Raw genomic sequence first — 15,270 nt, forward strand, 5'->3', positions numbered from 1 at the left:
AAAGAAGTACCCTGACTCTACCATAAGATTTTAAACTAATCCATAATTTGTAAATAAATACCAGGAGGCCATAAAAGACTCTTCTATGTGTTCACATGTTCCACAACAACTAGCTATGTAATATTAATGAGAAGCTAACACTAAACTTACTTACTTGAGAAACCTTAGGTCAGATTTCTGGACTATACCCATATTTCCAAAGTCTGCGTAAAATACTTCCACTTTTTGGTCATCAACTATTCGATGAATAATAACACGGTACCACCATTTGCCTTTCGAATTCCCTATACAACAAAGCTGGCCAGGCTGGATTAAGGTTTCAGGTATGGTGTAACGGTCAGCTACATTCTTACAAGAATAACATCTTCTGCAAGACAGAATTCAAATGTATCACTAATAGTACAATTTAACACATGAGTAACACAATCCTCTCCAGTCACATGTGTACACTTGCACATTAAAAATAACATTAGAATCATAGAATCAGAGTAGAAAGAGATCGCAAGGGCCATCCAGTCCAATCCCCTGCCATGCAGGAAATCCAAGTCAAAGCATCCCCGACAGATAGCCATCCAGCCTCTGTTTAAAGACCTCCAAGGAAGGAGATTCCACTACACTCCAAGGAAGTGTGTTCCACCCCCCAAAAGATGGGAAGAGCTGCTGGTCAGTAAAAGATCTAAGTAAGGAATTGGTATTCAGCATAACCTGGAAGGAGTTGTACATGTCTGGAAGATCAAGTTCACAGTTTGAGACTGCTCCTTGGCACAATACTACCCTGACAAAGGGGTTATTCCCACTTGCAGTTTAAATTGATTCCTGATTCGCCCTCTCTTCGTGTTGGAAATCGATTCCAAAAGGTCCCTGGTTCCCACTATGAAAGCATTTTTCCCCTTATCACTTCTTTTTGGCACAGTTGTCATCCTCACTAGTTGCGCCCCATCTAAATGCATGTCAATCATCCGTCAGTAAGCGGAAGCCCGGACTTTTGACAAACTTGTGGGGGGGGCAGAGGAGGGGGAGGAACATGTTACAGAAGGTTGAAATGGACATAAGGCTGAAATGAAGGGCATGTCCTGGAGAAGAAGGACCAAATCAGGGGGTAAGTGACCCACGGGTGAAGGTGGGTTTCCCTTGCCATCCCTGCATCCCTTCCTCCATGGGGTACCTGATGGGTTTCCTCCCCACCTTTGGGCAAGCCGGCTGGAAAGCCAACTTGTGTGCCTTTCTGAAACTGGATTATCTAAATCTGCATCAAACAGCTAATACATAGATGACCATTAATGTCAGAAACCAAATCTTGTCAATACATTGATCATCTTTACTTGTACTGTATGAAGTCATTGTTTGTAAGACAATCCACATGTGTGTTCTGTAAAGAGGGAGATTTTTCTGCTTGTCAAACGTTGGCAACCTTTGTTCCTAATATGTAAAAATATCCCTTCCTCTGTCTTTGATATTTCTTGTTTTATGGGATTAGCATGTATACTAGCACAGATTAGCACAAAAACAAAAATGGCTGAAATCAGAAAATTATGTCAATGAATGTAGGCTTTGGAGGCCTTGGGCAGAATATCAAGAAATTTGATCTCCATAAGAGTTAATCTCATTACTACTATTGATTTTATTTATGCTTCATCCAACCCGAACATGACTCCCGGTTGTTATTTAATTACCCAGTTCTTGTCCACTATCTGTATTACTGGATATATGAGTTATGACATTCTTGTAATTTATGGTTTTGAGTAAATATGAACATATCACAAATATACAAACATACAAAAACAGATAAGATTCTCATTCTCTCTACAAGATTAGCCAGTATACATACCACCTCCAGATCGCTAATGCAACAAATATGGCTAAGTGTTCCTCACCTCATCTCAATCATCATGTCTTCTAGTTTATCAGACGTTTCTGCACTGAAGATTCGGACATAGAATTGTGAAGGAGACACAATGTGTTCCACAAATACTCCCACCAAAGCACTGGTTTCAAACTCAGGAAGACTATAAAGACTTCTGTCTTGGGCAGCATCAGGTGGGATTTCTTTTTCCATGAGCTCCTGCATAATGCAAGACTTCTCCATACCCAGGTACTGCAAACCACAAGGGAAAATTAATGAAGTTGCATATTGATGTAAGATCCAAGATATGCTACCATGGTTATTGAATCCTAGTTGCCTGAAGACATACACCTTTCTTTCCAATCCTGCAATTGTCCCTCCTAATAAAACAAACACAGCACGGAATGCAGCTGCCCTGACACTCAATGAAAGGATTATACAGTGTCATACAACACACAGGCCATCCATCTCCCTTTCACTCCATCTATCCTGCATTTTTCTCAACCAAAGATCAAAGAAAACTCAGAAAAGAATTTCTCCATTAGAAATAGCAAGTACATTTCTATACCACTTATCAGTGAACTAGCACTCCCTGTGCGGTTTACATGCCTTCACTGAAATACTACATGTTTTCACTGAAATATTAATGCATCTTTCTTTTTCTCTCTCTATCTCATTTGCCATACAATGAAAAAGAAAATAAGTTTTTAGACTTGTGCAATGCTTACTCAGAGTAATGCACAGATCCTTGTTAGATCCAAGCAATAACAAGCAAGTTACAATGAATAAGAAAACCACCAATGGATGTGATATCTTGTTGCTGTTGTTGTGTGCCTTGTTGTTTCTAACTTATGGCGATCCTAAAGTGACCCTATCACAGGGTTTTCTTGGAAAGATTTGTTCAATGGTTTGCCTTTGCCTTTCTATGAGGCTGAGATGACTTGCCCAAGGTCACTCAGCAGGTTTACAAGGCCAAGCAGGAATTCAAACCCTGATCTCCAAAGCCGTAATCCTATGCTCAAACAACTACACCATGCTGGTTTCATAATTTGGATGGTTAGTTAGTTAGGGTCTAACAGCATTTCAAGATGAATGGTTTTCAATCATGCTCCAAGTGCCAATAATTCCCAAAGTAGTGCACAGGGCAGGAGGTACAGGAAAAGAAAATAGGACCACTATTTTTCATAATTTTGACTGTTTAAGTATTACAGGCATCTGATATATAGCGGTGGCAAACCCTTCCCCTCTCTTTCCATTGTGTATTTGGTTTTAAACTTGCATACAGATTAACTATTTATTTTCTGTGGCAAAGAAAAACAGAGCTTCTGTTTTACCATGCCACAAAGCTCTTGAATATTTGGATATGCCCACCCCTCCCCTCTGTATCACTAGAACACATATCTCTACTATGAACATAGTAAATAAAAACATTTTATCAAGTTAACCTCCTGAGATAAATGGGAGTCCATTTATCAGACCCTCCTACCCAAATAACAAAGGGTTAAATGTGGGAGGAAATTCAGTTACATTTTAATGGGGATTTACATCACAGGGGATGAGATGGCAACTGTCCACTGAGATGAGCCATTGGGGTGAATTGCAATCCTTCAAGACGGTTCTGAGAGGAGGTTTTTTAAAAGGCCTACAGACAACATGAGGCTTTGGCCCATCTGCCTTTGTCTCTGCCTTGAGAGGCTTCTAACCAGTAGCTCTGGAACCAGGAGGCTGGTAGAGCTGGATAAGTCCAGGCTCCCAGTTATCCAGAAACATCAAGGACTACAAATCCCATATCATGTATGAGTAAGATTAGGAAAATGTATGTCAATGGCATCAGGTTTTTGATTTATTTTCCTGGTTTGACTGAATTAACTTGGCTCTGTAAATTATACTTTCTGTCTGTGCCTGGAGAACAGGCTGGTCCATCACAAAGTGGTATTCTTTTGCTATAAAATTCCCTTACTTAGAATAACCCTCACACACTCTATTTCATGAAACTGGTATCACTGGTATCACTCATGGAGTCCCCAAACACAGAAGAATTTCACATACATATTCAAGGTAAATTTCATGAACAAGGAGCACTGCATGAAATAAAATGTACAGACTGAACAAAGGACTGAATGAATCAGTGCAAACATCTTTAAATACATTGTGAGACAGCCTACTATACAGGTGGGAATCAGTCATCACTCCAGATGTCGTTGGATTGCAACTCACAGCATTCCTCCAATGAATTACATTGGCTAGAGCTCCCAGAAATTGCAATCCAACAGTATCTGGAGAACGACATGGTTTCCACTCCTGAACACCAGAATGCTCACAACTCTTTAACACCTCTTTAGGGGAACCTGCTAAAATAACAGTTTACAAACAGGACGTCAAACACTGAAAACCCCACAAAAAACTCTTGGAGTAAACCTAATGGTAGCTGGTGGCTTCCATGCCAGTGCAGTGGTGAATCCACTCCTTTGGGCTGAACTTTAGATCGGTTATTTAATGTGTTAACTCTGTTTTGGTGAAAGGACTCAGCATCTTGGATGCCTTCTTTTAAACCCTATTGTTAGTTACGCACTGACATGGGAGTCATCAGTCCATACTGATTGAATTGTTCTCCATCAGGGATCCCAGCCCAGCTTTGGTATAAAAGCTGACTTGATCAGTGGCAATTGGTCCTCAATGGGACAGAGGTAAGAAGTCACCAGAGAATCCTTAGAGCTCATATCAATGGAAGGGGAAACTGAGGCACACAGTCTTTATTGTGCAAATGGGAGGATCAGCACAGCCATACTGTTCAAAGAAAACCCTGAAATGGAGAAGCTAGGCTGTTGGTTGCAGAGGTTTTCCTTTACAAGCATAATCATTTAAAAACTGTATACCACCACCTTAAAAAAAACTCTAACATAATAAAGACCATGAATGGTTAGTTATCTGTTGGATCCTTTTTATCATAATATTATTGTAACGCCACCCTACCGGTGTCACCATCTTTGTTACTATACTGAACTTAGTCTCCAGACTTTTAGTATCCTCAACAGGAAAGTCCCAACAAGGCAGCCTGTGCTCATCAGAGATGTTCTCCTGCACTAAGGGATCAGACTGGACTGTCTTATCATTTTCTTCATCATCTGTAAAAACAATATACATTTATATGAAAGGGAATTTAGACACAGTAACACTATACAAGAGATACAGAACCAAGCCAAACCGAGTCACATATTTCAAAAATACTATTTAACTGATTTTCTGCAGAAAATTGTCCCCTACCTAGTTGTCATAGAGCTTTAAGGATAAACAGCAAAGTAACAGTTAAGCAAGGACCAATTTTCAGCCAAAAGTTAGTACGAGGCTCTGATCTGGATTAAAAGTCTGTTCCAGACTGGAACCCTGTGAGTTTGTTTTCTCGAAAACTAGAGGTATCAGGTTAAGCACACTTTATTCGACTAACATAGTGTATTGTCTGGACTACAGACTTTAACATCTGAGAAGAAATCAATGAAGGCTTTCACGGTCAGTATCCATAGTTTTTTGTGGGATTTGGGGGCTATGAGGTCGTATTCTTGAAGAGTTTATTCATGGCATTTCACCAGCAGCTGTGGCTGGCATCTTGGCATGGAAGTGAGTGGGGTATATATACTGGTGGTTGAGAAGAAACACAGATTAACATGCAAATCACTTCCTCTTAACCAACAGAGTATATATATATATATATATATATATATATATATATATTCCACTCTCTTCAATGCCAGCATTCTCTGAAGATGCCAGCCATAGCTGCTGACGAAATGCCAGCAACAAACTCTTCAATAGAACAACCTCACAGCCCCAAAAACCCACAAAAACAATCAATGGAGCATTAACACATGCAAGTAAATATGCAATGATGAACTGACAACTTCCCATGCTGTGTACTTTGTCCTCCTCCAGTAGGGTGAATTTTTGTGGTAAGGAAAAATAATGAAAAAGCCATTGGGAGACTGAAAATGGCATATTGAGTGCTTACTATGGAAGACTGTTATTGTATGTGTAAGAAGAAGCCATCCAGTACTGGATTATCTCATGTTAACACCCAGGTTAGTCAAGGGTCAGGTGAGAGGAGGAACACAAGCTTAAACCCAGAGTTTTAGCTCTTCCCCTAATTGTTAGCTATAGCTGAGCCAGAGGAAGAAAGAGCAAAAGAAGTGTCAACAAAGGACTGGCCAGACTCAAGACAAAAAAAAGGAGTCACCACAACTTTGGAGGACAACAAAACCAGCTAGTTAGTCAAAGATACTAAATCCTTCTTTTGCAAAAATAGACTGCTGTAGTAAGTATCCAACACGCCATTCTCTGCATGCAATAAGGAAATATCCAGGATTATGATAAAACCACACACGATCTGACCTAAGGCAAAGTGGTGGCCAGTCTAGAAAGGGACAACCTGCCAGGGAAAGCACCTACCAAAGGAATACACCTACAAAGGTGGCTTCTGTAGAGATAAACCTGTTCAGTTTATAATGTATGGTAAAAGTGGAAGGATTCAAATGGGCTAACAGCATGGAGAGTGGTGGAACCTGAGAGTGGTGAAATCTAACCTGGGTGAAGGCAAGGGGAAGAACTGGGAAGAAGCTAAGGCCTTAGATACATGTTTCTGTCCCTCTTCTCACATGACCCTTGTTCAAGCCAAATCTGGGTGCCTCTTTCACCATACCGAAAGAACAGAAGATGTCATTGTCTGGTGTACACACACTTGCACACAACACACATCGCCTCCCCATTCTGGGAATTAATTAAGTCAGTTGCACAATCAAAACATCATTTGAAAGCAGCCAATACCCTGCATGCTTAGGACAAATGTCTTGAAGAGTCAGTCAGAAGGAAGATTTAGTCATTCCAGATTTTCAGAACTATTTCATCAGAACATAAAAATCTCCAGGCCAGTGTTAGAGACCGGAAGTTCAACATGTCAAGCACTAGAATAATTAAATTAACATAATTGCATCAATGCTACTAAACTGTAGGTACAAAATTATTCTGCACATGGATCAAAATTGGCCTAAAGAGGAGCAAGAGAACATATTACAGACAGGGTTGCCCCTTATTTCAGTCTTGCCAGTATCTGAAGTATATTTCACCCAGGTACTGATTTCATAGGCAAACATCCAAAACAATAGAAATAAAACTATGCCAACTGTCCAGCTGTGATTAGATATGCAGGCTCCCTGGAGTCAACACTCCACCTTGTCCGTGAAGTCAGACTCAATTCATGATAGTATTCTTACTACAGATAGTTGACAGCAAAGCTGGGGGAGCTGTGGTTCTACAGATAAAGCTGGGATATATTTGTTACCCTGACCATTGACAAAGTTAGTTGGGATGTTGAAACCCAGCATTTAGAGGACCAATTTCCCCATCTTGCAACTACAACTTATTAGAAACTACCTATTACAGCACATAGGGCATTCTTTACCCATGAAATTCAGGGCAATTCTGTGTTCTCGTTATCTGGTTATAATTTATATTGACCCAGTGGAATTCTGGCCTAATCTCACTCCACATAAGTGCATTGGACGTGACAGACAAGATAACATATATGTGAATGAAAGCTCTTTCAAGGCAGCCTTTCTAAGGAAGCTGCCAGGGTGATGACTTGGTAAGTACTTAACTGTTCATAATATATCAATCCATCATTCTATCAAATTTTGTTATGTGGTGACATTTAGCAATGTGCAGGAATATTTTTATGAATTTTTTTGTGGGTTTTTTGGGCTATGTGGCCATGTTTTAGAAGAGTTTGTTCCTGACGTTTCGCCAGCATCTGTGGCTGGCACCTTCTAGAACATGGCCACATAGCCCGAAAAATGCACAAAAAACTATGGATACCTGCCATGAAAGCCTTCAACTTCACTGATAAACATTGATTCCCCCAGGATACCAGAATAAGGACTTTTTGGAAATCACAGCCCACAAGTTCAGGCAATGTACAGTCTGTATAAAAACAAGAAGCATCTGCTACAATGTATGACTCTTGACTCCCAAATGTGAAATGACTAACACACAAATACAGTATACTGTTTGCTAAGGCAGAAGAGGGAGCATTCAACACACTTCAAATATATGCTTATATTACAAATGATACAGAGATAACACTTGGTTGTTTGGCTCAATGCACTTGCTCTTCCTGGAAGAACTTGCACATGTAGTGTCCCTCACATACCATCTTTTAACCGCTGTGAATCAGTGTCAAAGATGAGCCAGTCTTTTTCCCCTTCTTTGCATTCAATATAGAGAGTATCGCTAAGAGCACCAATGAGCTCCATCAGGTTTAAGAAGCCCAGCTCCCTTACTGGCAATGCTTCTTTAAAATGCACCTAGATGGAAAGAAAGTATTACAAGTCAAAGAAACCTGCAGCATTTTCTCCTTGGCTTAATTTTCCATTATTATATTAATATTACGGTGGAAGATTGAGCACATTAACTTCTGGAGGAGGAGGAAAAATGTCCCTGATGCTATCTTGCTACCACTTTTCTCCTCCCTCCCATTGCCTTGCCTCACTTACCTACCTACTCTGAAGATCCTCCCTGTAATGAAGGGCTCACTCAGGCTGGTGTGTCTTTACATACAGTGACAAGTCTCAGTGAAGATACTCTAGCATCTTGATGCAACCAGCATATCTTTAAAGGAAAGGTACTCGAGACAATAAGGGCAATAATGGTGCAATGTTGAGGAAGTCAAAGCGAGGAAATATGACACAAGACAGCAACAACTGCTACAGCATGAAGAACAAAGAGTAAGGAAAGACAGGATGATGGTCAGGGTCACCAAGAGCAGCAATTTGTCACTACTGGCACCTCAGTGTCTTGAGTGGGCAGCCTGAGAAGAGAATCAGGCCACTAACACTGATGAAAATGTAAGATACCTTTGTTATCATGTTTCACACAAAGATTTAGCCGAATTGTGGATAAAACTAGCACAGTGAGTACTTACTGTGCAAGTTCATTCTTTTCTGCTGAAAAAGAAGACATCCAGAAGTGGATAATGTCCTGTTGCCACCCAGACTATGCAGATTATGCTAGGGTCATTTGACAGGAAAAATAACTCAATTCCCCCTCTCCTGGTTCTATCTCCAGTTCTGTATCATTGCCAGGGCATAGTAGGGAAGAGAGAGTGAAAGGAAATTCGTACAAATAAAGCAGAATAGCATCAGAGGAAAGGAAGGAAATGCTAGAAGTACAACAACAAGAATGTCTCTGAGTGGGCAGTAGTAATAAGAGTTAGATAGTTCGAGTGACCTAAAGTGCCCTCCCTCTTTGTCTACCTATCCTGACCCCACTGTGAGGTACTCTTAGGGATGTCCTTCTCCTTAGCTTCCCACCAGTCTTTTTAGGTCTTCCCTAGAATGAAGATAGATTAGAGTAGAGTAGATTAGCATCCTGAGTAACTTTCCGATCTTAGAATGCAGAGCCACCAAATATATATTTTCAAAAGTCACTGAACACTGAGCTTGTGCCAGAGCTTTTTGAATGAGTGGAAGAGTGAGGACAGAAGAAATACAAGGAGATGGAGTGTGACTGGCGAAAGACATGAATTGACCTTGGGCAGGAACACAGGCCAAGGTCATAGTAACTGAGACACTTTCAAAGGTTCAACAGTGTATGGATTCAGCCCTGAGCTCCAACATCCGCCTGGTAGAGATAATAGCCCCAAGAAAGTGGACTTGAAGGTAAACAAGTCTAAACTGAGGGGGAGTTTGTAAGTACTTTGAGGACTAGGTGGAGGTTCCAGGTGGGAACCGATGTAGTACTGGAGAGGAAGGAAAGGAAGCACCTATGAGGAATCTTTTAATATGATGATGGGAGGAAATGTGGCCTTTAGCTAAGGATAACAGCACAGAAGGAAAAGCAGAAGTCTCAGACCTGAGAGTGTTGAGTTTGGGGCCTATGTCAAGCCTGGTCTGCAAGAACTCCAGGATCTTTACAAGAACTGTAGAGGAATGGTTAACATATTTCCTTCAATATCAGTGACACAATGTTTTTCATGTGGTCTTTGATATTTTCACCATGGATGTTCTGTGAGAGTCCAACATGAACTGGTTGCATACCTGTAACTGTCAATACTTCAAGTGAACTCACACAAATGGGTTATTCTGTGCCTGTGCAGTGCATTTTTGGAACCTTCTAGAGCAGGGGTCGGCAATCTACAGCCCTCGGGCCAGATCCAGCCCGGCGAGGCCTTGGGACCGGCCCCAGCCCAGTCCTGCCGCCGATTGTTGCCCCGCCGCAGCTTCCGCGCCGCTCCGGGTGCCATTTTGAGTTCGGCCCCCCCAGTTGTCTGAGGAACAGCAACCCGGCCCCTGGCTCAAAAAGGTTGCCTATCCTTGTTCTAGAGTGTTACATAATCCTTCTGATGTTAGCCCCGCATCATGAACTGTGTACCCCCTTGCCTGTTGAGGTAGTACATGACCTTGGTGTTATCAGTCAGCATCTGCACAACTTTGCCCCTCAAAAGAACTTCAAAGGACCAAAATGCCTTCTCCACTGCTAATAGTTTAAAGGTGCTGATGTGAAAAGACTTTTCTTCCAGTGACCACAGAACCAGTACCAAGAAGTCATCAAGGTGGGTCCCTCACCCCATTATCAAAACATTGGTTGTGATGAGCACATGAGACTGAGGAGAGAAAGGCATCCCACTCTTGATGTTGGCCGCCTTCAAGCACTACTTGAAAGAATACTGAACAGTCCTCAGATGGAGAGTCACTTCATAGGGGAGCCTCAAAACAGATCGAACTGAGAAATGAATTAGGCTTTCAGAGGTCTCATTCAAAGTCTGGTATAGTACATGACCAATGTGGTGCATGTCAGGCAACCCAAAAGTGTTTGTACCTGTCTGGCCCTGCGTTTCCTGCAGCAGAGGTGATGGAGGACCAACCAACAAAATGCTGAGAACTGGTCATCTGGAAGAAAAGCAACTAGGTCTTCGAATCCAGTATCACTCCAGTGAACTTTATGCTCTAAGTGGTAGCCAATTGAGACTTCTCCTAGTTCAAGACAAAGCCCAGTCACTTGAGAAGGCTCAGGATGACACCTATGTCCAACAGCTGACACCTAGTGAGGGTAACAACTAACCATTTGTCTATATATGGGTAAAGGATGACACTCTGCTGCTGCAGGAAGGCTGCTACCACTGCCATGATCTTTATAAAGATACAGGGAGTGGTGCTGAAATCAAAGTGGAGAACTCACGGTAAGCTAACTTCCCTATGGTGAAGCAGAGAAACCATCAGTGGGATAACTGAACTGAAATGTGGTAGCAGGCATCCTTCAAGTTGAGAGTGGCATACCAATCACCTTCTTACATCAAAGGGAGGATAAAGCTGAGAGTCACCATCCTGAAGCACCTTGCATGGATGTAGTGATAGATGCCTCCCCAGGTCCAGGATAGGATGCAAACCAGTAAAGAAGTAAAGGCAAATTGTAAACATGTCATTAGCTAAGAAGACTGTACTTACCTCAAATTCATGAGACAACTTGGAAGCAAGCAAGCCTTCTGGGTACTGTGCAACAATCTAAATTTAGAACAAACATATAAGGAAAAACTGTTTGCTATTCTTACTTAAATGTTCATTATAAATTTGTACAGAGCTACAGTATATACAGTTTGGATGCTCCATGATTTCTTAAATATTATTCACAGAGAAGGTTAGCATTAGAAGCTAAATTAATTCAGGCATTCTTCCTTAGTTTCAATCTTAATTAGCAGAGTAAATATATAAAGCTTATATTATAAACCATAGTTTACCAATGAAGATGGACTGGTAAGGCATTGCTTAACACAAACCAGGGAGACAGGTGAGAAAGGAAACCAACATGAGGAGGAGGAAGAATATGAATTTAATGGTTCTTTGAAGCTCATTCTTTTAGCACCATACCATGGTTTGGCGGGGTACAGACCGCCAGAAAGAGGCGCCTCTTTGCTCCGCAGCAGCACTGCAACAACCAAACTGTGTGACACTGCTGCGCAGCAACAAAGGAACATTAAAAAGCGGCTGCTTGCAAACCTACAAAGACGTCCCGATGACATCGCAGCTGCGCAGCGCTGTCTGAACGCTGCACAGCTGCGACATCATAGCTGTGCGCACCGTGTGGGTGGTGCTGCACAGCTGCGACACCCTCGTCACGTGCTAGGGTTGTGGGATGTGGGCACGTGCCGCCCCAAGGCAACCCTAACACGTCATGGGTGAACTGCAAAGGGCCTGTCTGTACAGGGCCTTTGATATATTTTTTTCACAACCAGTCTTGTCTTAAAAGATGTAATGAAGTAGACTTACCGTTTTTATTTTTTCCTTGAGTTCTGAGCTGACGACCCCTCCAGGTCCTTTATTGGCAAGTACTGTTTTCATGTCTTTTTGTAGCTTAGGGAGAGGGGAGGAATACACAGAAATCCAAAGAGTGAGAATATGTATTAAATCTATAACCCATCTTTCAATTGAAAACAGAGCTCAAATCATTGATGATAAAACACTGTATAGCATTAACTAAAACAAACACACATGAATAAAAAGCATTAGTTAAAACATATCCGTTAAAGAAACAAACAAAAATTAAAGGAATGAGAACCATCAACTAAAACTTACTACAGCAGCAAACAACCTTAAAAACCAAAAACTTATCTACTATATATACTCATGTGTAAGTCTAGAAATCTAGGTTAAAAATTGATTTAAAATAACCTGAGTCAACTTATCCCTGGGTCAATGTGTGTGTGTGTGTGTGTGTGTATAATATGGTGAAAGGCAAGAGTTTAATCTGTCCTGGAAGCATTGACCCTCTTCTTCTCTCTCATCCTCTCCCTCTTCTCCCAGCCTTTAGTATGAAAACAAATACTGTAGTTATGCCTGCTGAAATTCTGGAAGTTCTTTGGCATTGTTTTCCTTTACTTCATCTTTTACATCCTTCATTAAATGCCCCTAAGTTTTACCCTCGACTTACCCATGGGTCATATAAAAATCCGTAATTTTGACCCCAAAACCTGACCTCGACTTATACATGTCATCGACTTATAGTCGAGTATATACGGTAAACAAAGATTTTGTTGCTGGACAACAGAATGGACAACAGAGACACAACTGACCGGGGTCCTTTGTCAGTGTACGTAAACTAGGCTTCATTTTTGTAAACCTTGCCTTTCAAGAATTTTAGGAAAATATTAAATTTACACTGGAAGCTTCACAATAAAACAAATTTGGGAACATCCAAATTTGCATCATCCCCACCTTGATCCTAAAAGTGGCTGCTTCCCCTTGTCTTTCTTGAGCACCAATACAGTGGACCATTGGTATACAGTGGAGTTTGGTTCCAAGATCCCCCATGTATAACAAAATCCGGGTATGCTCAAGTCCCATTAAATATAGTGACTTAGCAAAATGGTGTCCCTTATAAAAAATGGAAAATCAAGGTTTGATATTTGAAATTTATACTTTTTTAACATTTTGAAACCATGGATCCTTGAATCCATGTACAGTGGTACCTCGGGATACGAAATACCCAGGTTACGAAATTTTCGGGATACGAAAAAATCCCATTGGAAATAATTGTTCTGGGTTACGAATGTTTTTTCGGGTTACGAAAAAAATTTTGGTGCTTTTTTCGGCTTTTTCGCACGGAATCGCGGCTTTTCCCCATTAGCGCCTATGGCAATTCGGCTTACGAAGGCTTTTCGGGTTACGAAAGCGGCCGCGGAACGAATTACTTTCGTAACCCGAGGCACCACTGTATAAAAAATTTGTGTATAAGAAGGGCCAACTGTACTTTGACTAAAGGCTCCCGCCACCCCTTTCCCTCACCACACCCTTAGAATTTAAATCCTCATATAGCACCATTCCATATAAACCAAGAGTAAGGAAACGAACACCATGAAATGTCTCCTTAAGCTTTCTCAAATTCATTAACATATAATATCCCTGAAATTTCCCATACTATAGCCACTTGTAGTGCAATACTTTTACAACTTACTTGTTTTATTCTCTCTCCAGATTTCACTAGTGGGGGTTCCACTTTCAATTCTGGTACAGAAATAGCAGATTCCTCCTTTGGAGTCTCACTTTGGTCATTCATAGACAGGCCAGGTGCCAGAGAAGTTATATTCACTACAGGTGTTTCCACAGTAGTAGCCAAAATCTGCTTGCTCTGATCTGGTTGAATTACTGCTTCACCATAATGAAGCCAAAAAAAAGATTTCAGCTATAACTTCAGCAGCCATGATTTTCTATTTCCCTAATCAGGTAACACTGGAAGTCTCATATACATTATCATACACTTTCTCCTGTTAAGCAAATACTTGATATAGGCCAACAGTTGAGCATAATGCCAGTGCCTCTCAATTTATCTCTAGAGAATTCTGCCATCAACTAAACTGCATGAGGCTTAGAACAAGAAACAGCATTTTGTTTCCAAGTGAGAAAAAAAATCACACCTCGGAAAGAAAACGCTAGCTTATGTCAGAGTCTTTCTAAATATGAACATTAGCATGTTTTTCTGAGTTTCATGAGGGAAATAAAGAATTCTAATAAGTGCTATAAAGCATCTGATCATATGAACATAACTTAGCAACAACACTACCTTTAACAGACATCTAGTACAATCATATGCATGTCTACTCCAACATATGCCCTAGTTACTTCAACAGGGTTTATGCAAAGATAGGTGCATATACAATTATGGCTCAAGGTTGTCAAATTTTAAACCTGGAAAACTGCACCATCTCTTTACTCCAGCTGCTGGGAACTGCTTATATCTATCATCTAGCTGAAGGAGTATGTACACTGTACACTGCAACGAGGTGTGCAACCAACAGTATGCACAAGATCTTCTGTAACAGAACAAATTATTTTAATACAATAGACCCTTCTCCCTCACATTAACTCTTGCTTGGCAACAGGACCCAATCAACTGCTTAAACCACCGCTCAAACTGGAGCTAAGATGTCCCTTTCTGTAACTACACCCGGCTAAACATCTTTTTATTGTCTGGGGGGGGGGAGGCAAATCATGCTCCCAGGGAAGAATTTAATCCACCACCACCGACTACTGTTCCTCATAAGGAAATAGATCAGTGATGGCGAACCTATGGCACGTGTGCCAGAGGTGGCACTCAGAACCCTCTCTGTGGACACATGTGCCGTCACCCCAGCACAGAGTTTGCCAGAGTCAGTTACTAGAAAGCCAGAGGGACATGACACTTTGCAATAAATAAGTGGGTTTGGGGTTGTAGTTTGGGCACTCGGCCTCTAAAAGGTTCACCATCACTGAAATAGATGATTCTTCAAGATGCCTCCTGCCCTGTAGTGGATTGTCACTACCAAGAGGCACTGACCTATAGTTTGGGAAGCTAGAGTTTAAGCTTTTAACTGATGGGAAGGAACAAACACCTCTGATCAAGTACATAGACTT

The 15,270-nt window shown here is 41.2% G+C and overlaps 1 protein-coding gene across 3 annotated transcripts in view; it reads right to left on the reverse strand.

The window, feature by feature from the left end:
• Positions 1 to 15,270, reverse strand: part of TDRD5 (tudor domain containing 5) — a 43,795-nt gene that overhangs the window by 25,125 nt on the left and 3,400 nt on the right. For 2 of the 3 annotated variants that reach the window (XM_042466391.1, XM_042466389.1), the window contains exons 4-10: positions 13,835 to 14,028; positions 12,151 to 12,234; positions 11,332 to 11,388; positions 8,040 to 8,193; positions 4,817 to 4,968; positions 1,875 to 2,095; positions 155 to 367 (exon numbers count right to left, since the gene is read on the reverse strand). In XM_042466391.1, coding sequence (XP_042322325.1) covers positions 155 to 367; positions 1,875 to 2,095; positions 4,817 to 4,968; positions 8,040 to 8,193; positions 11,332 to 11,388; positions 12,151 to 12,234; positions 13,835 to 14,028 — 1,075 coding nt within the window. The remainder of the gene's footprint in view (positions 1 to 154; positions 368 to 1,874; positions 2,096 to 4,816; positions 4,969 to 8,039; positions 8,194 to 11,331; positions 11,389 to 12,150; positions 12,235 to 13,834; positions 14,029 to 15,270) is intronic. The other variant, XM_042466390.1, reaches the window with a different exon arrangement.

This window comes from Sceloporus undulatus, chromosome 4 (genome assembly GCF_019175285.1).
Source record: "Sceloporus undulatus isolate JIND9_A2432 ecotype Alabama chromosome 4, SceUnd_v1.1, whole genome shotgun sequence".
Taxonomy (NCBI): domain Eukaryota; kingdom Metazoa; phylum Chordata; class Lepidosauria; order Squamata; family Phrynosomatidae; genus Sceloporus; species Sceloporus undulatus.